Source organism: Astatotilapia calliptera, chromosome 20, assembly GCF_900246225.1.
Source record: "Astatotilapia calliptera chromosome 20, fAstCal1.2, whole genome shotgun sequence".
In the NCBI taxonomy this organism is placed as follows: domain Eukaryota; kingdom Metazoa; phylum Chordata; class Actinopteri; order Cichliformes; family Cichlidae; genus Astatotilapia; species Astatotilapia calliptera.
This window is the reverse complement of record NC_039321.1, coordinates 27,612,889-27,640,838: the sequence shown is the minus strand read 5'-3', so window position 1 is coordinate 27,640,838 and position 27,950 is coordinate 27,612,889. Positions and strand designations below refer to the sequence as shown.

General features: G+C 40.1%; 2 protein-coding genes across 2 annotated transcripts; both read left to right on the top strand.

Annotated features, from left to right (window-relative positions):
• Positions 1–9,823: 9,823 nt before the first annotated feature.
• On the top strand, positions 9,824–14,043 carry mmp9 (matrix metallopeptidase 9). The gene is made up of 13 exons (XM_026155146.1): positions 9,824–10,236; positions 10,387–10,625; positions 10,720–10,868; positions 10,972–11,100; positions 11,190–11,363; positions 11,473–11,646; positions 11,749–11,922; positions 12,007–12,162; positions 12,252–12,441; positions 12,548–12,678; positions 12,763–12,913; positions 13,019–13,122; positions 13,258–14,043. The coding sequence occupies exons 1-13, from the start codon at positions 10,099–10,101 to the stop codon at positions 13,374–13,376; spliced, it is 2,028 nt and encodes a 675-aa protein (XP_026010931.1). The 5' UTR covers positions 9,824–10,098; the 3' UTR covers positions 13,377–14,043.
• A 751-nt stretch (positions 14,044–14,794) lies between these two features.
• Positions 14,795–27,239, top strand: LOC113013475 (zinc finger protein 335). The gene is made up of 28 exons (XM_026154397.1): positions 14,795–15,824; positions 17,149–17,342; positions 17,467–17,743; positions 17,855–17,932; positions 18,245–19,369; positions 19,481–19,651; positions 19,809–19,979; positions 20,069–20,327; positions 20,413–20,590; positions 20,684–20,796; positions 20,903–20,921; positions 21,084–21,200; positions 21,413–21,489; positions 21,654–21,814; positions 21,919–22,139; positions 22,392–22,491; positions 22,592–22,680; positions 22,788–23,044; positions 23,174–23,288; positions 23,374–23,571; positions 23,937–24,079; positions 24,169–24,308; positions 24,487–24,584; positions 24,706–24,792; positions 25,282–25,365; positions 25,462–25,521; positions 26,164–26,269; positions 26,530–27,239. The coding sequence occupies exons 2-28, from the start codon at positions 17,151–17,153 to the stop codon at positions 26,649–26,651; spliced, it is 4,758 nt and encodes a 1,585-aa protein (XP_026010182.1). The 5' UTR covers positions 14,795–15,824; positions 17,149–17,150; the 3' UTR covers positions 26,652–27,239.
• Positions 27,240–27,950: the final 711 nt, after the last annotated feature.

Sequence of the window (27,950 nt, the reverse complement as noted above, 5' to 3'; positions counted from 1 at the left end):
TTCTGTTATTTTATTTTGTGTTCTGTCTTATTTTGGTAGTCTTTCATGCTGTCCCTCATTCTACTTTGCTGTGTGTTTCCCTGCTTCTTGTTCCTGTTTCCTCCAATAAGTGTATCCTCTGGTTTTTATTTTGTCTGGATCACAGTTGACTAGTTTAGTTCAGCCAGAATAAAGGTTTGTTTCTTTTGAACTTCTGTTCAAAACCTGCCTGCCACATCACTTCACATGACACTGTCACAGTTTGGAGCAGCATTTCTGCTAATGTGGCTGTTGATCTTGTCAAAACTGATTGAATTGTGAACGCAGAAAAGTACTAAAGCCACACTGTCATACAGTAAAAGGATACTTGGACAGAAAAGACAGTGTTTCACTATCAGTCGTGGATTGGCCTCCCCGGACTTCAACATTATTGAAGCAGTGTGGGATCACCTAAAGCACAGGTGTCCTACTCCAGGCCTCGAGGGCCGGTATCCTGCAGGTTTTAGATGTGTCCTTGATCCAACACAGCTGATTTAAATGACTAAATTACCTCTTCAACATGTATTGAAGTTCTACAGAAGCCTGGTAATTAACTGATCATTTGATTCAGGTGTGTTGACCCAGGGTGAGATCTAAAACCTCCAGGACACCGGCCCTCGAGGCCATTAGCTCCCCACCCGACCTAATGGAAGCTAACAGCCAAACGTGAGTTTGGATATCCTTAAGGAAGCCTGGAAAACTATTCCTCAAAGATACGTTACATTATATACTATTGTAAGGTCTTTGCCTTAAAAAGTGAAGCAACTGTTTGATTTGACACTATATAAATAAAATTGAATTGAACAGAAAGACCTTGTCTAAGAGAGTTCAGGCTGTGTAGAAGAATAAAGGTGGTGATTCCAAATATTGACTTTCAAGCTGGTTAGAAGTGCACAAACTCTGGTTTTGTCTTTTATTCTGTATTTTTGTTCACGTTTGCAAAATGCTGAACCTATTTCCCATTGTCTTAGAAAAATACAAGGTGTGGCTCAAGACTTTTGCACAATACTGTATGTGGATCAATATTTCTTCTGGGTGGTCTGTTCCAGCTGTGTTTTCAGTCAATAAATTGAGCTGAACCTCTAACCAACATGGCTATTCCACTTCTCCCGTAAACTCCAGCAAAAGAGGATGAAGTGATTGCGTATTCGCTCCTGTAAGAAACATTTTCATTAAAAATGGAGGAGAGGTTTGATCTACCTGGGATCTCATCAGGCATCATAAATAAGCAAGTGTCTTTTGCCCCCAGTGCTGCTGCACAACAAGAAACACATCACCTCACCAAAACACTTATACATGATAGCAACATCTGTCTCAGGGAGCAGCTGAAACAGACCCTGAAAATGAAATGAGGATAACACCAACAAAACAGTTCTGTAAAGTCATGCCAGCACTTTACTATGTGTTATACAGTAAAGCACAGAATGATGCTCGTGTCTATTGTTGACTTTGTTATGCATGTGCGACTTCACAGAGAAGCAATCAGTCATAAAAACAAGGCCACCAATACCGCCTCCGCTGCAAGAACATCTGTGTCAGACTCCTCTGCGTTGTGATGCAGCAGTTTGGGAACATCAATTCCTGGTTGGCACTGCAGCTAATGAGAGGCTACATTCACATCAATGAACATAAATGAGCAGATGAAAAAAAAACCCACCAAAAAAACAAAATGTGTGGATGAAAATTTGCAGCAGATGGAAAATTTGCATTCAGTATCAGCCGAACATTGCCTATTAAGATGTAATGATATGCAGCATATTACTGGCAGTATGTCACAGAGCAATTACAGCACAGTGATTAAGTGAAATCCTGTTTAGCTGCAAAATAAACATAAAGGTGTTTTAACAGAAAACCAGGGCAATCTCAGAGCATTAATGAAACTACTTCTATAAATCGGTGCAAGGAAATCGATGCAGTTAAACAAGCTACTTTCCAGTAACAATCAATTATTCACCAAAAAAGGCCTACAAAATTAGAACAGCATCAATATTTTATCTCCTTTTGTTATGTTTTTTTTTTAACGAAAGAAGAAAAAGCTAATCTCTGCACCAGGATGTTGACAACGCAGCCTTGAAGCAGGCTGTAAAATGTGGGGAGGGCATTGCCTGCTGTGTGAACCCAGACTAAAGAGAAGATGCACTAAATCATCCACTGGATTGATTTAAAATGATATTTTTATGGAGCAGGTTGAGGAAATGATGATTGTCTGCTTTGTTAGCTCCGCAGTTCCTTCTTTGGGTAAATAAGAGATCAATGGACAGTATGGCTGTTAAAGCTTAGTGGTGCATTTTCTTTCTGACACTAATTCCCTATACCAGAGTGCTGTCCTTTGTCTTCACTGACTGCCCTTATGACAGAGTGCCACCTACTGGTGAAGATGCACTTAGTACTAAGTTTATTAAAATGTGGTGGTGCCAAGAGAAGCTGCTACTGATTTGGCTGACTTCCGACTTCCTCATTAAGCATCTCCTGCAGGTTCTGGAGGACAGATCAGTGTTTTTTTTTTTAATCTAAAATAGTTTTGATGACAGCTCCAAAGACCTGCTTGGCGCCATTACAGGAACTAATTATAAAAAAAGGGTGGGGGGGGGGGGGGGGGGGCACAGGGAAAAGAAAACACAGCACTGCTACACATAATGACATGCTAAACTGTGCTGCTTATATGATGTAGATTTCTTAGCTATGAAAGAACATGCGTTGTTTAACTTGGCAATGTTCTTTGTACAATTCAGCAAAAAAAAAAAACTAAATCAAGATTTTGCACAATTTTAAGGCAGGATATCATCTCTCTTTTTGATCACAAACAAGATTTTTGTTTTCCTTTGGTTTCTGAGCACGAGCCAGCTGTTTGAAGTTCTTGACTATCTGACCTTGATCCTACAGTATGTTCCAGAAAATCTTCCCACATCCACAGAAGCTCACCCACACACCGTCACTAGACCTAAAATTCTGTCCCCATTGTAAAGAGACAATATGTTTTTTATTGCTCCACTTCTCAGGCAACTTTAAACAAGTTCGTGATGGTAAAATGTTACGCTGAATGCAGCGCTGTCCACTTCAATGACACAGGAAGAGTCATGAGCAGATGTATAACCACAACCAGGCAGGGTTCGACTTGTTTACTGCAGTGCCGGAAAATGACACATATTGTGTGCAAATCTAGGTTTTTACCCCGAAGGAAAATGCTGCATTTATCTTACTCTGTGTGAGTTCAAACCCCTGCAGCCCCACGTATGGTAACAGTAAGCGCAAACACCAGCAAACACACATCAGAGGGAGGGATAATTGCCTGCCTCGACAAGTCTAAAGTAAAATGTGCAGAGGCAGTTGAACTGCTGTCTGACTCACTTCCCACCTGCTATCAGCTGCTTTTTTCTCAGGACTTTTTTTTTTAATGAGGACAGGGAAATTCCCAACTCTTTTCCCATTTTTCTGAGATTGTGGTTTTTAAAAACCTGCTGAATAGACTTTGCCGTGCTCAGCTTTGCATTCTGGGAGTGTAATGGTTAACTGTTTTTCCTTCCCTGTTCCTTGTGGCAGATTTGAAAAAAACAACTCTTTATAAGAGTTACGAAGGCGTTGCTCCATATGCAGTTAAACAATCCAAAATAATATTTAGGGCAATCAGAGCTCCCACCGTAGCCCATGGTGTCACTCCTTGTGGCTGTGCTTTGGTTGGCACCCGCTCATAAAAGGCCACTGCTTATGACTGGGAGTAATTAGCTTTTAATGGTGGTGGTGGTGAAAGATGGCTGTCCTTAAAGTCAACATTACTCCGCCTGCCTTAACTTGTTCTGCGGTGGCAGCAGACACTGTCTGCCCCCACAAGTGGCTCTCAGCCAAACCCCTCTGTTGCTTTTTAGTGATATTATATAATGACAGTACTTCACACAAATTGCCTGCAGCATTATTTAAAACGATATCTCCCCGGGGTCGTATGGTGGCCTAGGGGTTAAGGCGTGAATGTCTACCACAACATATCCAGTTCCCTTCCTGCTGTGGCCCTTTTCTCCTTTTATGACTCCCCGTTTCATGTTTTAATCTAAAAAAAAAAACATGAAGTAAAAGTATACATCTCTCTTCGTGACTTCTTTCATGATAGTTGAACAAAGCTACATGTTCTCAAAGACTTGAGCTGATTCTGCAAGTATTTACAAAACACCAGTTTACATGTACTCATGTTGGTCTGAGATTTCTCTGTCACATCCTGTTTCATTAATCAGTGCCAGTGTGTCCCAATCCTGTAGAGTACCTGAGACGCAGAGGAAGGCTATGACTGTAGCAGTCATCATGGACTCTGTGCCAGGGAAATAACACAATAATTGGACCATGAACATGGCAAATTTGAACTGCATTGATCAGGTTTGCACTGCACCGTGTTTCAAAACTTATTTCCACATGTCTTGGCTGAGTGTAGTCATCATCTTCTGTCATCATCAGAATTCTGAAGAAAGATTCAGGATTAACTCAACCATAGATACAGTTTGGAGAAGTTAAAGAAGGAGTAGTTGAAGAAGAAGACCTTCAGTGTTTTGTGTTGTGTGTTTTAGAGTAAACATGATAATGGATGAATTGCTACTGTTCGGATTGTCAGCGTCACTATTATTGTTTTTTTAGCATATAAAATCCCTGATGTTGACGATAGTAATAAGTATATTTTAATTGTATCCACTTTTGTATCCATTTTTCCCATCTCCTAAGTTTTACAACATTTTATTAGATTTTTACAATAAAGCATGATATGGAAAAATATTGTGCCAATAAACAAGAAATATTCCCAAACTAATGGCCTGCATTCTGATTATCATTGACGAAGTAGAATAATTACTCCTGTCTACTGATCCAGGGAGACATGAGTCAAACTTCCAGCCTCTTGTGCTCCTACACTCGTATTCATATGACTCTATTCAACTTTATGACAACTGTGTAAAGTCTGTTCATGGAAATATTTCTGTCAAGTGTTTCACGCTGACTTATGACTCATTATAGACAAGCTGTTATATGAGTGACCCTTGAGGGATTGGAGGGCACAACATGGTTTCCGCCCCTGGCATTGACTTGTTTTCATCAGTTTTTGTTTTGGTTGTGTCATTTGTTATGTGTGCTGTGCTACAATGATCTTAGTGTGACAGTTTCACCCACAAGCACGCATAGTATCTGGACAAATTATGAAGTGCTACAGATATTCAGAGACAATACATGAGACATACGGGTAAAAACTGTTTTAGTTTCACTGCTACTGTAGTAATGAACTGAAGAACATGGAGCGATCAAAATTAAAAGAAAGAAATACAGAGCCTGTCTTGGAAAACCAAAATAAACATGCGTAAAAACAAAACCATTCCCAGAAGACTCTGCAAGACTCAGCAGACTCAGCACAGGCTGCGTAAAGTACCTGGACGTGGTGACGGGGTTACATTTCCTCCACATCAAACCAAGTAATGCTCCTGATTGTTGCACAATCTCTGAATCCCACCACAATGTCAGCAAGCCAGTCGTCATAAAATACAACACAGCTGAAAAACGAAGCTAGCCAAGGAACCACATCAACTGTCGCAGACAGGAAATGAACTGCCTGCTAGTAACATACCATAAGACATAAACAATTTGCTTTAACAAGGCAGTTTTAAAGTAAACAGGGCATGTTAACAATTAAGGGCAAAGTTGCAAAACTGCAAACATTGAATCCAGGCTGGCTGAAAAAAATGAGGGTATGAATTACACTTTGGTGAAACACTCACACAGTTCTGCTGCCACCGTTCAAAACATTTCTTGGCTATAAAATGGTGTTTTTATAGTATCTGCATGTGTGTGTGTTTTTTAGCAACCCCAGGGAAAATACACAGAGGCCACAAATGATGACTTTTTTGGTATTACATAAGTTAGTCATTTGCACAGTAAACCTAATCCAAAAAATCCAACCCACTTTAGCTGTGAGGGTCTAGCAACTCCACTCTGATATTATCCAGTTCACTGCTGACGCAGTCGGCCACCTCATATGGTCACGTGGTGTGTGCCAACAGACTGAGCTGTGAATGAGGGCGAATTTTGGAATGATGCCATGCAAAAATGTGTATTTTTCAAGGTTTTCGGCCAGACGTCTTTTTGGGAGCACAGTGGTGAAACCAAATGAAATGTGGCATTTGTTAAAATGCATGGAGCCATGTTCATTAAACCTTTGACGCCATGTGAAATCAGAGGCAGATGTTTTGAAACGAGATCTGGGAATCCTTTCCGGAGCTACAAATAAGCAGAAATAACAGTTAGATCATGTTAAATGAAGAAAAAAGGGAGGAAAGGGCATTACATTAAAGAGAGATTTATGTCAGCTGTTGCTTTGAGGCTGAATAGAACTGCTTTATTCTGCACTGAACAAAATCAGTGAACCCAAAGATATAGCAGAATATCAGGGCATGCAGTGTGCTACAATGTAGCTGGCAAGATGAGACATTTTAGACGGGTACATTTTTCAGTTCATTTGCAATAACATGGTTTAGGTTTGTTAGTAGGAGTCAGTAAAGGCAACAAATGTCATAAAATTTGGAACACTGACATTTTTCATTCTTCTTAAATCAAAGTGAGCATAACGTCAAGAAGGCCAAAGAATTCAAGCTCCGATACAGTCCCGGTAGATCAACTGCCAGCACATATAAGCTAATGGCTAATGGTTCAACTGATAAATTTCTACACATTCAACTTGCAAATGTTCCATATAATGTGCCTACAGTTGCTGGCCACCTGCAAGCCACTTTGAAACCCAGCCTCCATCTCCTTTGTGACTAACTTAATATATCTGTTTTAATACTCTACTGGAGTCCTCCCTTTTTTTCATGTATGTACTTGGAAGGTAGGGATGTGTGTCCAAAAAAAGAGCCATATCGCCAAATATAAGTGGCAGTATATTTATTTATTTACTTATTGCTATTCTGTTAAAATATGTTAAAGTATGAACTCTTTACACAGCAATGTAAAATATACACATTAAAAACAGAGTACATCCTCTTTCAGTTCTAAGGTTTTACATATCAGGACATAATATAAAAATTGGTTCTGTGCAGGTGCTAAAATTATTTAAATACTGAGATGAACAATAATGAATGGCATACTGTCTTGTGCCATATCATTAGTTATTTAACAATAACCACAACAAATGCAGAAACTGCACCATGTGACTCAATAGCTTGTAGAACCAGCTTTGCAGCAAAAGCAACTTTTCAGCTTGAAGTGATTGTTTTCAGTGATGTAATAGGATTTATCAGTCTGTCACATCATTGTGGGGGAATTTGGGCTCTTTTTTCTGTCCAGCATTGCTTCACTTCACTGAGATTTGTGGACATCTGGTAACGCGTGGCTCTCTTAAGGTCTTGCCACACCATTCTAGTCAGGTTGAAATCTAGACATTGAGTGGGTCGTTTCAACACCTTGATTCTTTTCTTTGTCAGCCACACTGTTTTAGATTAGCTGGTGTGATTGGGACCATTGTCCTGTAGCATGACCCCGTGTGGGCCGACAGATGGTCTCATATTTGACTCTAGAATACTTTTTGTTTGTCATGAACTTAAACATTTAACATGCTAACTAAAGGTTGTAGGGTGTGAGATGTGAGTGTTGCACTGTCTGACCTTCGGTTGATTTTGGTGGGATGTATGGAAGACTTAAATGCTTTCCACTTTTCACACGATGGACATTAATGGGAAATTGTCTTAAAACTCTTCTCACATTGATAAGCAGCAGCAGTTACTTCTCAAAGATTTTTGCTGATGTCTTCCCTCTTTGGCTGCTATTTCTTAATTCCTATGAAAGCAGTACTTAGTTTCCACACAGTTTCTGCATTTTAGCCAAAACTTTTTGTTTAATACATTTTTCTCATGACGTTGTATTTAATAATTCTAATGATTCTCGTGATACTTAACCTTAGAAGTCAAAAAGTGTGCACTTTCTTTTTCATGTGACTTTAATGGAGACAGGTAAATGGCCTGGAAGTTTTACAGATATGTGAAAGATGTGGACCATTACTGCTGCTGTTCAAGGGAAAACAAAGCGAATTGCAGACATAGAATTAAAAATATGTTCTTCGTGAGAAGATAACATCATTTCTAGTGTACGTCAACAAACATTACCAAATGGCAAACAAAGGATGTATGTGTCAAAATGTATGAAGCATCACCCACACCAGGAAACCATGAATTCAGAGATGCGGAAATACATCTTCCTCAATAAACCACAGGTCCAAAATTTCAACCCTCCTCTTCAGTAATACTGTATGCACACCATTTCCTTTACCAAAAAAGGTAACCCAACAGCTTTAGGTCAGAGGATGTGCATACAGTTCTTTGCATTTCCAAGTTTAAAACTCAGTCTAGTTCTATTTACAGCCAACTGATCTTATAGTCATTCACTTTACTTAGTAAAACATTATTCTCAAGTTCTTGGACAAGACATACCCTCTCTGCTTTTTACACAAGACATTTTGACTCTGCAAAACGAGTTGTTTATTTTCCTGCATCTGTGAAGGTACTAAGTAAACATGTTTGCACAGTAGAAAGGATGTGTTCACTGACAAAAAGCCCCATATCTGTAGTCTTGACCATTCATGTGAGAACAAGTGAGTCATGGCATGCTGGCTGAGACACATCCTCTCCCACCTTGATATTCACATCTCCCAAAATATCAACATTTCATGGTTCAACATTCACACAGCAGTACACATAGTTGGCATTCTCTAAAGATTAAAGATTAAAAAACAAGTTTTCCTTAAGTCATATCTGTGTTTATGTGTTTTTCAGTGATGTCTCAAATTGTTATGAAATCAATGCGTGCATGAGAGCTTTATGGGAAGAATACAAAAACATTTGACGCAGTGCTTCTTGCCAAATAGGACATGTTAGTAATTGCTAATGAATTGAGTCATTCTGGGGATAAAGCAATTGAAGATGTTGCACCAGTAGTTGGCAGGCAATGATGAAGCAGTTAGTTCCCAAAAATCTGAACTGCAAAAATGTAAACTGCAAAGGAAGTAAATGTGAGTGCGTGCTGATTTCATTGTTACCATTTATGATGATACATACTAATGCTTAATGCAGCAAATACAAGAAATCATTAGGTTACTGCCTTAACAAAGCAACATTTTCTTTCCAAGTTTTCAATGCGATCCTGCGTCTGGCTTGACCTAGTTTCATGTTTCCTTTGGTTTCAAAACTTAACAAAAAGAGGAAACAAGTTGTATTTATGAAAAAAGTGGAAGCAGAAATCTTTTTATATCAATAATTTGAGCAGAAATAACAGAAGTGTCTAGCTGAGTCCCATGATGACACGATGAGTGTGTTATGCTTTAAAAATACAAAAAAAAAAAAAAAACTTCACTGTTCAAATTTAACCTTTTGTTTATTTTTTTTGTTTAATGGTGTTAATCTCTTTTGTTATTTCCTGAATGGTTTTTATGGTGGTTTATTTTTTTTTTTTTTGGTGCTTTTTGAATGGCTGAAAACACATAAAACTTTCAAAGTACTTCATCATTTCCTAATTATTTTTGTGGGTATCTGGCATCATACATTATTTATTTATTTATTTTAATCAAAACACAAAACAAGCATTGCTGTTTACCAAAATTGGTCTTATCAGCCATTGCCAGGTAGTCATTCAGTAACACTCATTTCCAGTCTGACAAATCTACCCAAAACTACATTAGGTCAGTCACTCATTAGCTGTTATATGTAAAGCTAAAAGTGGATATTTGGAAAGTCCCTATGTTCATTCAACTAATACAGTTTGCCAAGATGTATGTAGGAGGGATGCGGTTTTTGTGTGGGAGGGGAATAAGGTCAGGTGACTAAGAGTTTTTTTGATGTATAAATACAAGGATCCCTAACCCTTAACCAGCAGCACATCACAGCAAGACTACAGCAAGAGCCTCCAGTCAAAACGAAGAAGGGAGCCAAAGCTGCAGCAAAATCCAACATCAGAGGAGAATCATTTTGGCTTTTTTTTAAGTTTGTTTCTTTTGGTCTGAGTCCTTGCTGACTGCAAACTCTTAGTAAATATTTTTGTTATATTTTGCGCCAGCCTACAGTAGATCTCACCATGAGATGCTGTACTTTACTTGTGTGTTTACTTTTGGGCATAAGCACACAAAACGGATGGAGCCTTCCCCTGAAGTCCGTCTTTGTCACCTTTCCAGGAGACATTCCCAAAAACATGACTGATTCGGAGCTGGCAGAAGTAAGTATGAGGGCTATTTTATTCAGACAGAATAAAATTGCATAAGTGGGATATTTGCAGAAAGACAGTGTAAATACAGATAAAGTTAATTTCTGCAGAAGGATTGTAACAGTAACACAGTAATGTTGGTTTGTCGTGTTCTCCTTCCAGAATTACCTAAAGAACTTCGGCTACATGAATACTGTGGAACGCAGTGGCTTCCAGTCTATGGTGTCCACCGCCAAGGCTCTGAAGAGGATGCAGAATCAGCTGGGGCTGGAGGAGACTGGGGTGCTGGATAAAGAAACCCTGGATGCTATGAAAAAACCTCGCTGCGGAGTTCCTGATGTGGCCAACTATCAAACCTTTGCAGGAGACCTCAAGTGGGACCACAAAGATGTTACTTATAGGTGAGCAAGAAAAAAAAGTCACTGAGTTCACTATGTAAGGGGCGGACTGTGCAACGAAGTTCTGACTGTGTATGTTATTTTATCTCCTCCACAGGATCCTTAACTATTCCCCAGACATGGATAGCGCTATCATTGACGATGCTTTTGCCAGAGCGTTTAAGGTGTGGAGTGATGTGACCCCTCTGACTTTTACCCGTCTCTATGACGGCACGGCTGACATCATGATATCGTTTGGGAAAAAGGGTAATGTGCTTTACGATGGTCGTTTGATTTGTTTTATGCGCGCTGACGCAACATAGTTGCATAGAAAACCAAACACTAATGTGAAGTGCACATTTCTATTCAGACCACGGAGACCCCTACCCATTTGATGGTAAGGATGGCCTTCTAGCCCATGCCTACCCCCCTGGTGAGGGTATTCAGGGAGACGCCCACTTCGACGATGATGAGTTCTGGACCTTGGGGAAAGGAGCAGGTAATTAGAAACACCGGCAACAAGCATTTGTCTCCCCCTAGTGTTCACTTTAAATGTAATTAAATGTCCGGTCTCTTCTGTCTATATAGTTGTGAAGACTCACTTTGGAAATGCGAATGGCGCCACGTGCCACTTTCCCTTCAGTTTTGAGGGCAAATCTTACTCCACCTGCACCACACAGGGCCGCACAGACAATCTGCCATGGTGTTCCACCACAGCTGACTACGACAAGGACAAGAAATATGGCTTCTGCCCAAGTGAACGTAAGCTTGACACTGTATTCTCCAAGGCAAATCACATGTCACAGGTCACCCAGATAAGCGGATTTGCTTTTGTGACATGCTGACTTCTATTCTCTTTTCATCCTAACAGTTCTATACACTTTTGATGGAAATGCTGGTGGAGCTCCATGTGTTTTCCCTTTCACCTTTCTGGGGGAGGAGTATGACAGCTGTACCACAGAGGGCCGCAGTGATGGTTACCGCTGGTGTGCCACCACAGGCAACTTTGACCAGGATAAGAAATATGGATTCTGTCCCAGTCGTGGTGAGGGAACACATAAACCACAACACATAAATGCAGTGCAGTGCTGCCACAGTGCCTTGTTATTTTTGTTTAACTGCTGCTGTTATGTCTCTGTTTATCCAGATATAGCTGTAATTGGTGGAAATTCTGAGGGAGATCCCTGCCACTTCCCCTTTGTGTTCCTGGGTAAGGAGTATCACTCATGCACAAGTGAGGGACGAGGAGATGGCAAGCTGTGGTGCAGCACCACTGACAGCTATGATGATGACCAGAAATGGGGCTTCTGTCCTGACCAGGGTGAGCAACAAACACAAGGCAGAAAAAAAGAGGAGGTTAAAATGAATCATTAGTCATTAATAATATTTAATATATTTGTTACAGGTTATAGTCTGTTCCTGGTGGCTGCCCACGAATTTGGACATGCTCTTGGCCTGGATCACTCCAACATTAGAGAAGCTCTCATGTACCCCATGTACAGCTATGCTGAAGACTTCTCCTTGCATAGCGATGACATTAGCGGCATTCAGTATCTCTATGGTAAGCGTTTCTTCTTAGCATGCGGCATTAAAGTGTTAATGTACCTAACTTCGCAGCAATATCTCTCATGAAACTATATATTTTTTCAGGAAGTAGAACTGGCCCTGTGCCCACCCCACCTAACCCCAAACCGCCTACCGCTGAGCCCACTGAGCCGACTGATCCCACCACCACCACCACTACTGCAGTACCTGTGGATCCAACCAAAGATGCCTGCAAGCAGGACACATTTGACACCATCACTGTGATTCAAGGAGAACTACATTTCTTCAAGGATGGGTGAGCAGCTTACTCATCCTACTTTATCGCATTCTTCTTTTCCAAACAAGTAAAAACAAGATTTCCAAGCACATGAAATGTTACATTTTGTGTGTCAATTTTATAGACATTACTGGAAGATGTCCGGGAGCAGCAATGCAGGGCCCTTTTCTATTTCTAACAAGTGGCCTGCTCTTCCAGCTGTCATCGACTCTGCCTTTGAGGATAGTCTGACCAAGAAATTGTACTTCTTCTCAGGTAATGAACCCTCATGCAATGTTTAACAGCCTGTATTAGCCAACAGTGCTGACGGTCTAATAATGATCATTTTATTGTTTACAGGGAGCAGATTCTGGGTTTACACAGGACAGAATGTTCTGGGTCCCCGCAGCATTGAGAAACTAGGCCTGCCCAACAACATTCAGAAAGTGGAGGGAGCTCTGCAGAGGGGGAAAGGCAAAGTGCTGCTCTTCAGTGGGGAGAACTTCTGGAGGTAGGTTAAAACTCAGCCTTGACAGTCCTGAATTTAAGAGAAAACTGCTACTTTTTTTGCCATTTTAATGACATTTTCTCTCTTTGTTTTGTTTGATCTAAACAGGCTGGATGTGAAGGCCCAGACAATTGACAAGGGCTATCCAAAGTTTACTGATGTTGTCTTTGGTGGTATCCCCAGTGATGCTCATGATGTATTCCAGTACCAAGGTAAATAAACTACAAAATGTAAATTTTCTCTTAAGTTTAAGGGGGAAAAGCCCCCCAAAACATAAAAAAAAACAGCAGTAGAGCACTTTAGGGTGTTTGCTTTAATTTATATTAACTTCATTATTTTCCTTATAGGTCACACTTACTTCTGCCGGGATCGCTTCTACTGGCGTATGAATTCCCGCAGGCAGGTGGACCGTGTTGGCTATGTCAAATATGACCTGCTCAAGTGCTCATCAGACACCCGCTACTGAATACACACATACTGAGCTGGGAATTGTAATGTGGTGGTACCCATTTCTCCCAGCTGCTGTCTGGCAGAATGTGACAGTGTTTTTGTGTAGCACCTGCTGTGCTGATTTACGTGCTTTCTGGGATGTGAATAATTGTCTTTCAGTCATACTGGTTATAAAACATGTAGCACCGGCCTAAAAATGTGCCAAAGTCCCAGTACACTAGAGCAAATTGCAATGTTTGGCACTGCCTTCCCTCAGTCTGATTGTCTGTGAACTGATGGTTATGGTGGCCTATAACAGAAACTTAATTATTCTTAACAGCGCTCTGGCTCAGACCCCGGAGCTGCAAAATAATTACCATGTCTGACAGGCTCAGACTATTAACAGTATTAGATTATTTTGATATTTATAGCAATATCTAACATTAATATTATTTTTGTCTCAAACTTATTTGTTTTGTACAATTATTGTGTGTTTTTCTGAAAATGGCTTCAGAGCCAATTACTTGCACTGGAAGACAAGGTATGTCTCCTACACATAAATTATTTAAGAGGTTTAATACATTTTGTAGGGATGCACCAAATATTTTCTTTACTGATACTGATATGATCAAAATTTGAAGTTTGCCAATAGCCGATGTTTTTGTTTTGATTGTATTGGTTTATTATTTATTCACCCTTTGTGCAAAGAAAACAAAGAACTGCCATTGTTAAAAATAACAGTTCATTACTTTATCTTTGAATATTAATCTGTTTAGCCATCAAAATTGATGCGATACAAGAGATATCATGAACTAGTATCAGTGATTGCCATCTTGTTTGTGATAGGCCAGTGGAAGTCAATGAGACCGATATCAATCGATATTAATATGTTGATGTATCCCTAAATGTTTCTATCAAAGTCTTGCCTATCAATGCAATAAACTTTCTGTGAAAACAATTTAACCCTGTGAGCAGTATTAATCATTCACTAAAAACACACTGAAATGCTTTGAAGACAATTCAAGACAGCTAAAACATACACAGTGAAAAGTGTACACACTTGTGTTAAAATGCCAGAAAAAATAAGAGCACAATAAATCATTTCAAAACCCCTCTTACCTTTGATGTGACATATAAACCAAACAATTCAAATTAAAAAACAAACAAATATGTTACAGAAAAAAATATTTTTTTAAAAACTAAACAATACAATGAGCTTATTGCATAAGTGTAGACACCCTTCAAGTAATGCTTGGTTGAAGCGTCTTGAGTAAACAGCCCCCCCCCGATCAATTTAAAAGACTCCGATTAACCCCAATTAAAGTTCAGCTGCCCTGGGAGGATTTTCTTGGCATTTACTCAGTTGTAAGAAAAGTCATGTTTTGTAAAGAGCTTACAAAGCATCAAAGGGATCTCACTGGTGAAAAGTATCAGTTACTACAAAAATAAAAATACAAAAATAAGGCCGGAGAAAATATGGGACAACACTGACATTGCAAAGAACTGAATGACCCCCCTAAAAATTAATTCAAAGATGAAAACTGGTCAGGGAGAATTTCAAGAGACCAATAGTAACACTGAAGAAGCTGCAGAAGTAGAAGTATTGACAGAAGTGGTCAATACTTGGTTTGGAGCATATCTGATTTATGAATATGAAATTTTCCTACAAGCAGCAAAAATTGAATGCAGTATGTTAGGTTTTTAATTATCATTTCCTCAGTTTTTGTCCAATATATTGCTGTACATCATTCCAAAACATTTTGACACACACACACACAACAAGAATAATTAATATCGAGGGTCAGTGTTTGTCCTTTATAGGAATATTGCTTTTTAGTGACACTGCCTTCACAAATCAGCATTGGTAATTTATTCCATTTGACTGGTTGGAGAGACATTATGCTTTCATACAAGATTCCACACTAGAAGAGCTTGTTTATGAAAACTAGAACATTTCACGGGTAGCTTCTCTGTTTTATAATCAATATTTAAGCAAAAATGTAACCCCACCCATCAAACATGGTAAAACATGGTTTAGAAATGTGTTCCAAAACATATCTTTGACACTGAGTAAGTTGGTTAACCATTTCGCTTTAAATGAATTAGTTTGCATTATGAAACTTAAAGGTTTAGTGTGCACGCATATTACTCCGCACCCAATTACGTAATACGTCTTCCTCTTAAAAACAATAGTCCACTCAATGAGTAAAAACATAGTAATATCTCACGAATATTTGCAACAACCAAAAACGATCAAGTGATTATTAGAAATAAAATGTTGAAGTTAATAAAAAAATATTAAGACTGGTTAAAACAAAAAGCTCCGTTTTGAATAAAAACAATAAATAAGATCCGGTTGCACGGACAGGAAGCGAGGAGATACTCATGGTGCCCGACTAGAATGAAGCAACAATTATCGGTTAGTAACTTCTGTTCGAATTAGCGCCTCCACACCAAAGGACACCCTACTACTCGAAAATATACGGTAAGAAAAAAGAGCTGCGATTCTCCTGCCGAAGATGGAAATTGTTTTTATTTTCTTCAGGGAGAGAATTTGGGCGGTCTGCCGCAGCGGAGGCCCTCGAGGTCCCCAGTAGAGCTTTCAGAATGCCTGAATGGAAAAGTGGGTTAGTTGGTATAAAATGGCGACGCGGAGCAGGCAGGATGAAGGGCAGCTAGGCCCGTTTAAAAAAGGCTAACGCATGCTATTTTGCATCACGTAACACCCGATATGGCGACTTAGCAGAAGCATTTAGGTTATAACTGTACTGTGCTGCTCAAACACAAGTTCTATGATTGTAAGTGTCGGTTGTTAGCCCCACAAAAGCCCGACGTTAAGCGAACAGCAGTGCTGGTTAGCTATATGGAAGCTAGCCAGTTAGCTGTTTTGGTCGTGAGCAAGTTTATAAAAAACTTTGTTCCTGGGTCTTCAACAAATTATGATAGTGTGAAAATCACAAGAGTTTCTTTCCCTGAATCAAGATACCCATGATATTTACTAAAAATAAAGAGTCAAAAGATACGATGTTAACAGAAGCAAAAGGCTTTGGGGTAAATGCTCAGAAACAAACTCACTTGCACGTAATGCCTTTTAGTTAAACTGTGTAACAATATCAAGCACTGCAGTGGTTGCTGCAATGGAAAGCTACTACAGTACACATTATCTGAACATAGTCTGCTATAACAAATGAAGTCATATTTAACTCTAACCAGTAAAGAAGTATAAAGTTTATGAAAACTAACAATCTATCGGAACTACACCTAAGCAAACTATTAGTGTGCACTGCTCAGTTTGGTCTTTCCAACTAAATGCAAACTATAGAGAGTTCAATCTGACCTTGGAAACAGAGAAGTGACCACAAAACCTTCAGAGGTCATTTAGAGTTGGCTCTGATTGACAGGAGTTAGGCAGTATACAAGTTATGATCCACTGCAACAGCCTTATTCAGCAAATACACTCTTACTTAAATACAGTTGATTAAGTTAGACAATTTTTTTTCAGCCCCTAATGTCCGCAGGTCTTACTGGTTTTAAAGTTATGAAATACGTTGCTGTTTAACTCCATATAACATAGCTTAGAGTGTCTAAATTTTAAAAACAAATAGTGATCTTCCTTCGTACTTAAACTATGTGCAAGTTGCATATATCTATATATACAGTACTTGTATGGATATTCAAGGTATGTTTAAGAGATGACACCTTAGATTTACAGTACAGTAGTATGGTAGTGTAGATCTATTTTTTTTTTTGGAAAATAGAAATAGGTGGAGTAGTTTGGTTAATTTTTTTTGTTTCATTCTTGTGGATAGTTATGGATTTGGAGGAAAATGAGGTGGAGAGCAGCAGTGATGCAGGTCCCTCAGGGATGGAGGAGCCATCTGAAAGTGGCATGGGAATGGAGTCATCAGAGGCGATGTCTGCAGACAGCAGTGATGCTGCTGCTTCTCATGCACAGGCCCCAGAGTCTGACTGCCATGTTGGACAGAGCTCGGAGGGACTTGTGGTAAGTTAAAAATACAGTGTGGTTAAACAAAACAAAATAAAACAAAAAAAAAACAACAGCGATGAATGTAGCTTTTTAATCTGTAAGTTTCCAGATGTCATCCTTTCTTTCCCTCACTCTTAAGGTGTTCATCCCAGAAACAAGCTCTAGCACAGATGTCAGAGTTTCATCGGTCCATCTTCCAGACTCCTCTTCAGTGGCCCAGTCCACCAGTGTGTCCAGTGTCTCCACGGTGACTCAGTCGGTGCTTGTGTCTGAGTCAGCTCAAGTGCTGGTCCACTCGAGTGCTGTCTCTGAAGGGGCTATGATGGTTTCTGACTCAACTGCTTCTACCTCATCAGATCTGGGGTCTGCCATTGACAAGATCATAGAATCCACCATCGGCCCCGATATCATGAATGGTATATGTTTTTAATGACTCTTCGTTTTCCATCATGTCCTGACAAGAGAACGATGAACTTGTCTTATGTTGAAAACTTTATGGCATGAGATTTTATATCTTTTTCTTTTAGGTTGTATAGCTGTGACCAGTGCAGAAGATGGGGGTGCAGAAACAACCCAGTATCTAATACTACAAGGTCCAGATGACGGTAAGTGGGGTGTTCCTGCTAACTTATCATCTTTCAATTGGCCAGAATAATTTAAAATAATAATTCTGATAAATGACTCTTATATGTTTTATATTTGTTTACAGTGCTTGTAAATGTCATGTATGTATGAATTGAATGCTTTAATTTGATCTTTATCCACTAGCAAAATAATTTTTACATTAGAAATGTGTTTATATTTTAAAGCAATATACATTTATATTGTTATACTTAAAATCTGTTTAGGCTGATGACAACAAAGTTAAACAAAGTTCAGGAATATTTTTTTAATCATTTCCTTGTTTATTGGTGCAGGTGCTCCTATGGTAGCTCAGATGTCATCTTCTGCCCTGTCCAATCGTATAGCAATAGAAGCTCTTGCCGAAGGTCCCACATCCACCTGTCTTGACCAGAGAGACCTGCAAGGCAATGTTGAGCCTGACCAGCCCGATGATCAGCCTGGACATTCAGGTTACTTAGAAGACAGCAGCAGCCAGCCTGACCAGCCACAGCACTCCCACCCCTCCCAGTACATGGACTGCAGTGCAGATGGTCCAGACCAGACAGAGGAATCTTCATCTTCCTATGTGGAGTGTTCAGGCGAGGAACCTGACCAGACACGCTCCCGTTCAGGCTTCCCTGACTATAGTGGGAATAACAGTGACCAGGATCTGCCTGGTTATGTGGGGTGCAGTGGAGCTGACTCAAATCCTACCAGCCGAAGTCACTATGTGGTGGAGTGCAGTGCTGGGTATCCTGGGCGTGCAGTGGATGACGGGGAGCGGCCACATCATTCACGCAGTTACATTGACAGTAGTGCAGATCACCGGACTCAGACAAGTCGTCAGTATGCGACTGAGTATGGTGGGGAATGTATTGTAGCTGCAGACTCTGAGCAGCCAGGTTGTTCTCGTTACCAAGCGGAGGACGACGATGATGAAGATGATGATCAGAACCAGGATCCAGATCAGCCACAGCACTCTCAACAGCAGCCCCAGCACTCCTGTTATATGGAGAGCAGCAATGGCCCAGAGGCTTCTCTCTATACTGACGACAGTTCCTCTTCAGACCATCCTCTGGCAGACACGGCAGGTTCAGGTGGGCTTCCAGAGGCACTGGAAGGCAGCGAGAGCCAGCCGGGCCCATTCATCAGCAGCAGTGGGACCTATACCTCTAATGCAGAACCTGAGCTGGCCCAGCACTGCTCACCCAGCAAAGAGGAGCCCCAAGGCTCTCAGGATGAAGCTGGGCTCGGCAGGGACATGGAGACATCAACTGTAGCAGAAGGCTCTGGAGAACGACCACCAAACCTGGCTGAGTTAGAGGAAATGATGGAGGTAGTGATCGTGCAGCAGTTCAAGTGTAAAATGTGTCCATACAAGAGTGCCTCCAAAGATACTCTTATCAACCACATGAGAGACAAACACTTCAAACCTGCAGGTAAGCTAGCAGAATAATAGCCATGACATTGTTATCTCACCAAGCTTGGTAGTATATAGATAAAATGTCTTTTCTTTTTTTTTTCCTTTTTTTTTCTTTTTACAATTTTAGGGGAAATGCCAAAGAAGCGTAAACGTGGACGACCTCCTAAAAGTGAGACCTTAGCCCGTCAAAAGGCAGAGAGGGAGGAGGCAGCAAAGATGAAGGCTGCAGAGTCCCAGCAAGCAGCAGAAGAAGAGGAGGATGACGTTGTGGATGATGGTGCTATTGATGATCCTGAAAGTTAGTGAAAAAGACATAGATGTAATATGCAAATTTCTGTCTTTGAATAGATTATAACATTAATACTTTTCTTGTTAATGAGCATTTACTCAATCACATAGCTCTCACTGTCATTTCCACTTATCCCTCACACTGATTAAAAATAATCTGTCTCCAGAGGACAGCGACTACAACCCAGCTGATGAAGATTCCAAAGGAAGACCACCTGCCATTCTGAAAAAGTCAGCAACTCCCACTTCCTCCTCCTCTTCTCCTCAAGGGCGTCCCCGACGTAAAGCTGGCCGTCCAAGGAAGTACTCAGTTGTAGATGAAGGCTACAGCAGCAAAGGTGAGTTTTCAGCCTATCACTGCGAGCCTAGAGAGCCTACATGCAAAACCTTAGGCAAATATATTCTCCTTTTTCCGCTTTTGTTGCAGAAGCAGAAAGTATTGCTAAGAAGCCTAGGGTTTGTTCGGATGCTAATGAGTCTGAAGAGGCAAGCTCTTCAGGCCTAGACAATAGTGCACCCACGGTGACTGATGGAGATGCACCTGAGGCAGTAATTAGCCAGTCAGACTCTGAGAACAAAGATCCTTCATCCAACCAACGGACGGAGGTGGAGTACTTCCCAAGAAAACGTGGCAGACCATCCCGGCGCTTCCTTCGCAAGAAATATAAGAAGTATATGAATCGGAAGTAAGTCTTTTTAACATTTTATTATAAATTCCATTAAAATATTTTAGAATGCACTAATTTCTTCTTTCTCTTTGTTATCTCCCAGTCGGCACTACAAATCTCTCAAACCACTGCTGAGACCTCACAACTGCTACATCTGTGGGTCACGTTTCCTCACTCTAGAAGACCTGCGCTTCCACATCGACTCACATGAAGGCAATGATCCGGAGCTCTTCAAGTGCCTGCAGTGCAACTATCGCTGCAAGCGCTGGTCCTCGCTCAAGGTCAGTTGCAATAAAACAGATCACAACACACTCAAGTTAACCTCAGTTTATTTGCATGTTTCCACAGTTTCCTAAAACATTTTTTTTTTACAGGAGCACATGTTCAACCACGAGGGCACCAAGCCATTCAAATGTGAGGAGTGTGATTACACAAGCGTGTACAAGAAAGATGTTATTCGGCATTCGGCAGTCCACAACAAAGAGCGGTATGAGCGTTGCAACTGTGGTCAAACTCAGTTATTCCTGAAAAAGAACATGTTCATAAAGTTTTCTGTTGACGATATAACTGATTATTTCTCTTTCCTCTTGCAGGAAAAGGAAGACAGAGTCGGTAAGAATTTATATTTGAATGCCATCTACAATACTTATTGGCATATATGTGGTTTAAGAATAATTCTACAAAATAATCTGACAGAATTTCAGTTTCTGTTGTTTGCTGGTTGCTACTTACTGTAAGAGGTCAGCATTGTGATTTTTAGTCTGATTATTGCAGGTGCCGAAGGCGTCGGAGTTCCCCTGCCCTGTGTGTCACAGGGTGTATCCCATGCAAAAGAGACTTACTCAGCACTTAAAAACCCACAGCTCAGAGAAACCACACATGTGCGATAAGGTCAGAAAGAGGATTATGCAGTTCAAGAACTATTCTTTTCATATTCTTATCATTTTAAATTAAATATGGCAACTCAAACAAACAAAAAAGAGGGTAATCTCACTATCTCACAGAGGTGTGTCACCAGTACTAATGAATATTCTCTCCTGCTTTCTTCTTCCACTAGGAAGTTCGCTTACTTTCTTGTTTAAGATGCCTTTCTGTCTTTGCAGTGTGGAAAATCCTTCAAGAAGCGTTACACTTTCAAAATGCACCTCCTAACCCACATCCAGAGTCTTGAGGACAACAAGTCAGTACTCAGACTTCTATTCCTCCTCTTTTACTCTGTCATCTACCAGTCAGTCTTCTTTTAAAAACAAGGCTATCACAATGGTTAATAGTTTTTGATAGAATAAATAATTTAGGTGTGAGTGTGATATCATAACTAATGCCCCTCTGGTGTTAATGTGACAGGTTCAAATGTGAGTTTTGTGACTACACTTGTGACAACAAGAAGCTGCTGCTCAACCATCAGCTGTCCCACACCAACGACAGGCCTTTTAAGTGCGACTACTGTAAATACTCTACTTCCAAAGAGGAGTTTCTCGTCTCCCATCTGGCCATCAAACACACAGGTCAGTGCAGCAGAAAGACAATAACGCTAAATTTAAACAGCTTGAGTTTAAATTCACCTATTGAATTCACTTATTGATGTTGTGTGTTTTTTAAATTTCTCCAGGCGAGAAGCCTTTCTCCTGTGATATGTGTCACTTCATGACTAAGCACAGGAAGAACCTGCGCCTTCATGTGCAGTGTCGCCACGCTGAGGCATTTGAAGAGTGGTCTTTGGCTCACCCTGAAGAGCCTGTAAAGACGCGGCGCAGACCTTTCTTCACCCTGCAGCAAATAGAAGAGTTGAAACAGCAACATGAAGACACACAGAGCTTGCAGAACACTATTGTAAGTTTGATTTGTTGTTATCTTGTGTTACTTTTATGCCAATGGGGGGTGAGAAGGGAAAAAAACATGAAAATAACAAAATAATGAGATTGTATATTGTTGTTGTTTTTTTTATTTGTAAATGTCCATATGCATGAAAATTCAGCAATTTGCAAAATTTAGAAATATTATTTACTCTTAAAAAATAACCATAGTTTTTGTTTTATTTTTTCTTTCTGTCTTTATTTCTTTTTTTTAACATGATCTTATTAGGTCACTGTGGATTCTGCAACACTGCAAGCCATGCAGGGCATGGAAAACGCCTCAGTGTCCCAGGACGCTTTGGGAAACACCACGATCATCTATGAACAAGGTCAGTAAGGATTTCTCTGAAAACATATTAAATATTTATGGTGTTATATATATAACCTGAATGACAAGCTCTGAACTTTTCTCCATGTGCTTCTCCTCAGCTGAATCCAGCGACCTATCTGCTCAGAATGCCCTGGACCTACTGCTGAATATGAGCAATGCACGGGAGCTGGTTGGGAACTCCTTACAGGTCAGCTCATCAAAATTTCAGAACGGTTACATGAAAGATAGCATTGTATTCTATAAAATAAACGAAAAAATAATAACGGTAAAATATATCTTGATTGTTTTTCACAGGTAGCAGTGCTGAAGTCAGATGGAAAAGCTTTGGAGAAGGGAACATGGAGCACGGTGACAGCAGCGTCCGGTCAGGGCCAAAAGATCTTGACCTTCCATGTTTCTGAGAATGGCGAGACAGTGCTACAAGAGGCCTACGAGGCTGCCACCTCTGAAACAGGCGAGCTTACCCACATCGCCATTGAAGGCTATGAGGGGGGAGGGGACTTCAGTGTGGTGGAGCAGGCAGCTGAAGAAATCCGTAGTCCTGGATATAGGTAACATAGCACACACAGTCCAATTTGTAGCTTATGTTCAAATATTTCATAAGCAAGAGATTACTTTCATATTAAGGACATTTTGGTGTCTCAGCAGTTTCTAATCTTATTAAACTGCTTTCTTTTCAGTAATGTGGAGTCTAGCCCCTCTCAAGCTTTAGAGGTTTCTGGGTCAGAGAGCTTGAAAAGTGACAAGTATTATCTTACATCAGCACTGGCTGATGGTGTATTGCAACAAGTGGAGGTAACTAGCAACTGTAGTTTATACCATAAACAGATTTACTATCTCTGTCTTCCACTCCTTGACTGTGTTGTCTGTTCTCCGTTAGCTGAGCAGCGAAGCTCCAGCTTCTCCCTCTGCAGTGGGCTCTCCCAGTCTCACTACTAAGAGGTTTTCCTGTCGAATCTGCATGGAGTCTTTCCATGGACGCTCGGACATGGAGAACCACAAGAGGGCGCACGTGGATGCCAATACTTTTAAGTGTCCTGACTGTGACTTCACCTCCACCTCCTGGCCTGAGGTCAAGGTGAGTCCTTCCAAACCCCAGATTTATCAGTGGAAAGTTGGCCAACGTTAGCTAGATTTTTCCACTGGAGGCAGTGATGACAATTAAAATTGATAAACAGCTTCATATTAACTCATTCACTGCCATTGACGTCTATAGACGTCAATTGGCCATTGGCAGTGAATGGGTTTAACTCATTCACTGCCAATGGCTGGCAGTGAATGAGTTAATATAAATGGGGTAAAAAAACAATAATTGAGAGGTGTACACCCCCATATTCATTTAGTTTGACATTTATACTCTGAGCCATTTTAATGACATTTGAAAAACATCTCGCTCTAACTTTTGCTCCTTTGAATTGTGATTAATGTTCTGTTTTGTGTTAGACCCACATGGGACAGCACTCCTACCTGCGTCCTCACAAGTGTCCAAACTGCAGCTTTGCCTCCAAGAACAAGAAAGACCTACGCAGACACATGATGACGCACACCAATGAGAAACCATTTTCTTGCAAACTTTGTGGACAAAGGTGGGAGCATCTAACACATCTGTATTCATTAGGCATTAGAGGTACAGAACAGCTATTAATGTGAGTGTTTTTTGTTTTTTTTAACTCAGGTTTAACCGCAATGGCCATCTGAAGTTTCACATGGAGCGTCTTCACAATCAGGATAATCCTGCTCGCAAAAGTCGAACTACTGCGTCTCAGCAAACTATAATAGTTAACAGCGATGAGGAGGCATTAGCCACACTACAGTGTAAGAAACACAGGATCATACAAGCCAAGACTTACAGTTTGTGCTTAAAAGTAATAATAACAGTAAACGCAAAGGTGTCAGTGGTCAGAAGTCCATAAACAGAGGCCTCAGTGTAAAACAGATAAAAAATGAACACAAAGTTAATATATTTTAATGTGTGTATGTGTGTGTACATCAGCCCTGCAGGGACATCAGGCAGTGATCACTCCCGAGCGGCTGCAGGCTCTAGGACAGGAGCACATCATTGTAGCTCAGGAACAAGCACTGTCAGACCAGGTAACAGCTCTCACACAGTACAGCCTATATGTATGTGGTGTACTCTCCAAAATGGATTGATTTTGCACGTGTAACTGCTAAACATTTGATAAATAAGAACCCTTAAATGTGCATTAATCAGGAGGAAGGTGCATACATCCAGCAGATAACCACCATAGACGGTCAGACGGTCCAGCATCTGATGACGGGAGACAACCAGGTGACTGAGGTGAGTTCCATTTTAATCATTCTACCGCTGTGCATGTAAAATGCGTATGCATTAAAATTTTAAGAAACGTGATTTTAAAGTATTTTAATGTATATTTTTTGCTTAAACTTATTGTATAACATGTTTGTATGGCCACCCTTGCTTTTGACTCATGGGTGTCAGTTTATCTCACTTGGTTGAGGTTCAGGGTTTAATTTTGACCCAGTGCCCTTTGCCTTGTGTCTTCCTCCATTATATTTCCCCACTTACCTGTCTGAAAAGCTTTGTTGTCCTATAAAATAAAGGCAAAAAAAAAATGTTTGTACAAAAAGAAGGTCTGATTCTGGCTCCATGCATCAAGATAAATTTGGGGCCTCAGAGGTGGTTTATAGTCTTGTGTGTGATAGAACACAATAATCATGAAAGTGCCTAAGGCTTCTTTGTGGTATTGTATAATCAGTATCAATGTTAGATTTAATCTCACCTTATTTGTCCCATGTTCACTTTCAGGTCCAGTATATCATCTCACAGGATGGAGTTCAACACTTACTTCCTCAAGAGTATGTAGTAGTAGCTGATGGCAACCACATACAGGTAAGTGTTTGACTGCCTAAACGGTGCATATATATGCAGTATTTAATAGTGAGGATATCTGTCTCATTTGTAACTGGTTCTGTGACTGGCCCTCAGATGCCAGACGGACAGATAATCCAGTACGAACATGACAGAACCATTGTCCAGGAGCAACAGGTGAGACAGGTCTAAGATCTAAAACATGCTGAATGGACCTCTGTGTAGGATGGAGTGGGAGCTGTTTGTGAATACTTTATTGGATTTCTCCAATCTTGTTCTCAGTGTGTAATCATCTGTACATCCAAATTTAGAAGCTTTTGTATTTTTAAATTGAAGTGATGGGAACCAGTATCTAACTGGTTACATTGAGCAACTTCACAACTAGTGCAACTGAATCATATACATGGAATTGTCTATAAAGTTAAGTCAAACTTTATAGACAAATGAAATGTCATTATGTCCAAACATAACTCAAATTTAAAAACAAATATAAAAGAGATTATTTAGTCATTTTGGTTTGTGAGCTCAAACTGTTTTGTGTGTATTGTATATGAGTGTAAACTTGTATATAGTTAAACATGTATATTATCTGATTACATGCCAAACTCTGAACATTGATTTGCAAATTGGGCGGGAACAAATAAGTGTAAACTTCATCCTACTCCTTTTCAAGCATAATAATTGTGTGGGATTCAGAGATATTCATGACAACTTGATGTCTTTATCTTGGTTTTTTTGTGTGTGTGTTTACAAAGTTTTTGTTCTTGTAACTCAGTTATTTTCACGTTTGAAATAAACTCTATTCTGTTCTATTTGTAGATTGCTGTAAGTCACGACGGTCAGATCCAGTACCTACCTGTCAGCTCTGATCAACAAATCGTGAATGCTGAAGATCTGGAGGCTGCTGCCCACTCTGCTGTCACAGGTTGGCTCTTATGAGAGTGCTCAGTTGATGTTCAGTTCCAAGTTTTTGGATTTTATGAATTTCTTATAATTTTGTCCCAAATATATGATAAGGTTTCTTCAGGAAAGCCAGTAAGTAATTCCTTAAATGCAGACATTTTTGAAAGTGATAAACAAACATCATCAGTAGGTTTAAAACTTGCCAAAATATAATTTATTTCTAATATTAGCTTCAGTATAAATAAAGCTGAAAAGTATGAACTCTGATCTTTGTTCCTGCAGCCGTAGCAGACGCAGCCATGACACAGACCCAGACAGTCTACACTGAGGCTACACCTGAGCAACTGGAAGAGCTGCAGCAACAGGGCATCCACTATGATGTCATTACTTTCTCCAATGAATAGAGATACAAGTGCACCAAGAGGAGGACCAATACAAACCACTATGAGCTAACAGAACAGTGACCTCAACTTATTTATGCATCTAGCTGGCAGTGAAGTGAAAAAAGGCCTTATCTCCTGCCCAGCATCACCTGCTCGGGGCGGCTGCATCAGTCAAGATCAACAGCTTCTTGTAAATTTCAATTATTGTACGCAGTGCTTCTAATTTATTCATAGGTACTGGAACGTTGGGCTCGTCTCTAATTATTCAAACCGAATTGTGTACATGTGCCCCAACAGCTCCCATTTGCAAGACAATGTTATTAAAAATGATAAAATGGCTTATTTCATGTTATTGAAACTGTCCTAATGAACATTTTAGTTTTTGAATGGAATGAAATGAAAAGGCACGCTTTATTTTTGATGTGTAATCAGATAAGTTAATTAATAAAATGCCACAATATTGTTTTTACATAATATTATGTACATACATTTCGCATGTGTCTTCTGTTGTGCAAAGGAAGACATGTTTTGATTTGATGAGTATAAAGTGTTTAATATGTTCAAAGCTGACACCAAATAAATCACTTTATACATGTATGTAATCCTTAATGTGTCTGCTCAGAATTATTTCATCTTGTCCGTATCTGCTTTAACATATCCTATCTATATAAATGCAATCATTGGCCACTCTATTAGGTACACCTTGCTAGTACAGGGTTGGATCCCTTTGCTGATTTTATTCTTCATAGCATGGATTCAACAAGGTGCTGGAAAAATTTGAAATTTTCTCCTTGTTGACAGGATCGCATCGCATGGTTGTTGCACATCTGTGATGTAAATCTGTTCCATGACATTCCAAAGGTGCTCTATTGGACTGGGATCTGGTGACTGTAGAGGTCATCTGAGTGCAGTGAGCATGTTGTTATGTTCAAGAACCTTGGGCATGATTTGAGCTTTGTGACAAGTTATGTAGCTTCGTGCTGAGTGTATGTAATATGTTGTATAACAATGCTAACTTATCACATTGGACATATCTATATTGAAAACGCGTCCTGTAGCTTAATACTGGCCCCATCCTTGAACTGCATGAAAATCATATGTTTACACATTGATTTAAATTTCTGGATATTTGGACATTGTTCGTCCTTAGCCGCTAATCCACTCCACAATTTAACCACGCACACAGACACACAAACTTTTCCTATCAGTTAATTTTGGAGTTGCTACAAACTTTGTAGCAACTCCAAAATTAACCGATGAAAATAGTACATAGGTTAAAGTACCACATGATGTACTGTCAGTGAAAGCTGCACTTGTTTT

Bases quoted from the DNA above. Each gene is read 5' to 3' on its own strand.
- mmp9 (XM_026155146.1), top strand. From the start codon at position 10,099: ATGAGATGCTGTACTTTACTTGTGTGTTTACTTTTGGGCATAAGCACA. The intron at 10,626-10,719 runs GTGAGCAAGAAA...TCTCCTCCACAG, and splicing joins CACAAAGATGTTACTTATAG to GATCCTTAACTATTCCCCAG. The intron at 11,364-11,472 runs GTAAGCTTGACA...TCATCCTAACAG, and splicing joins TGGCTTCTGCCCAAGTGAAC to TTCTATACACTTTTGATGGA.
- LOC113013475 (XM_026154397.1), top strand. From the start codon at position 17,151: ATGGATTTGGAGGAAAATGAGGTGGAGAGCAGCAGTGATGCAGGTCCC. The intron at 22,140-22,391 runs GTAAGTTTGATT...TGATCTTATTAG, and splicing joins AGAGCTTGCAGAACACTATT to GTCACTGTGGATTCTGCAAC. The intron at 23,572-23,936 runs GTGAGTCCTTCC...GTTTTGTGTTAG, and splicing joins CCTCCTGGCCTGAGGTCAAG to ACCCACATGGGACAGCACTC.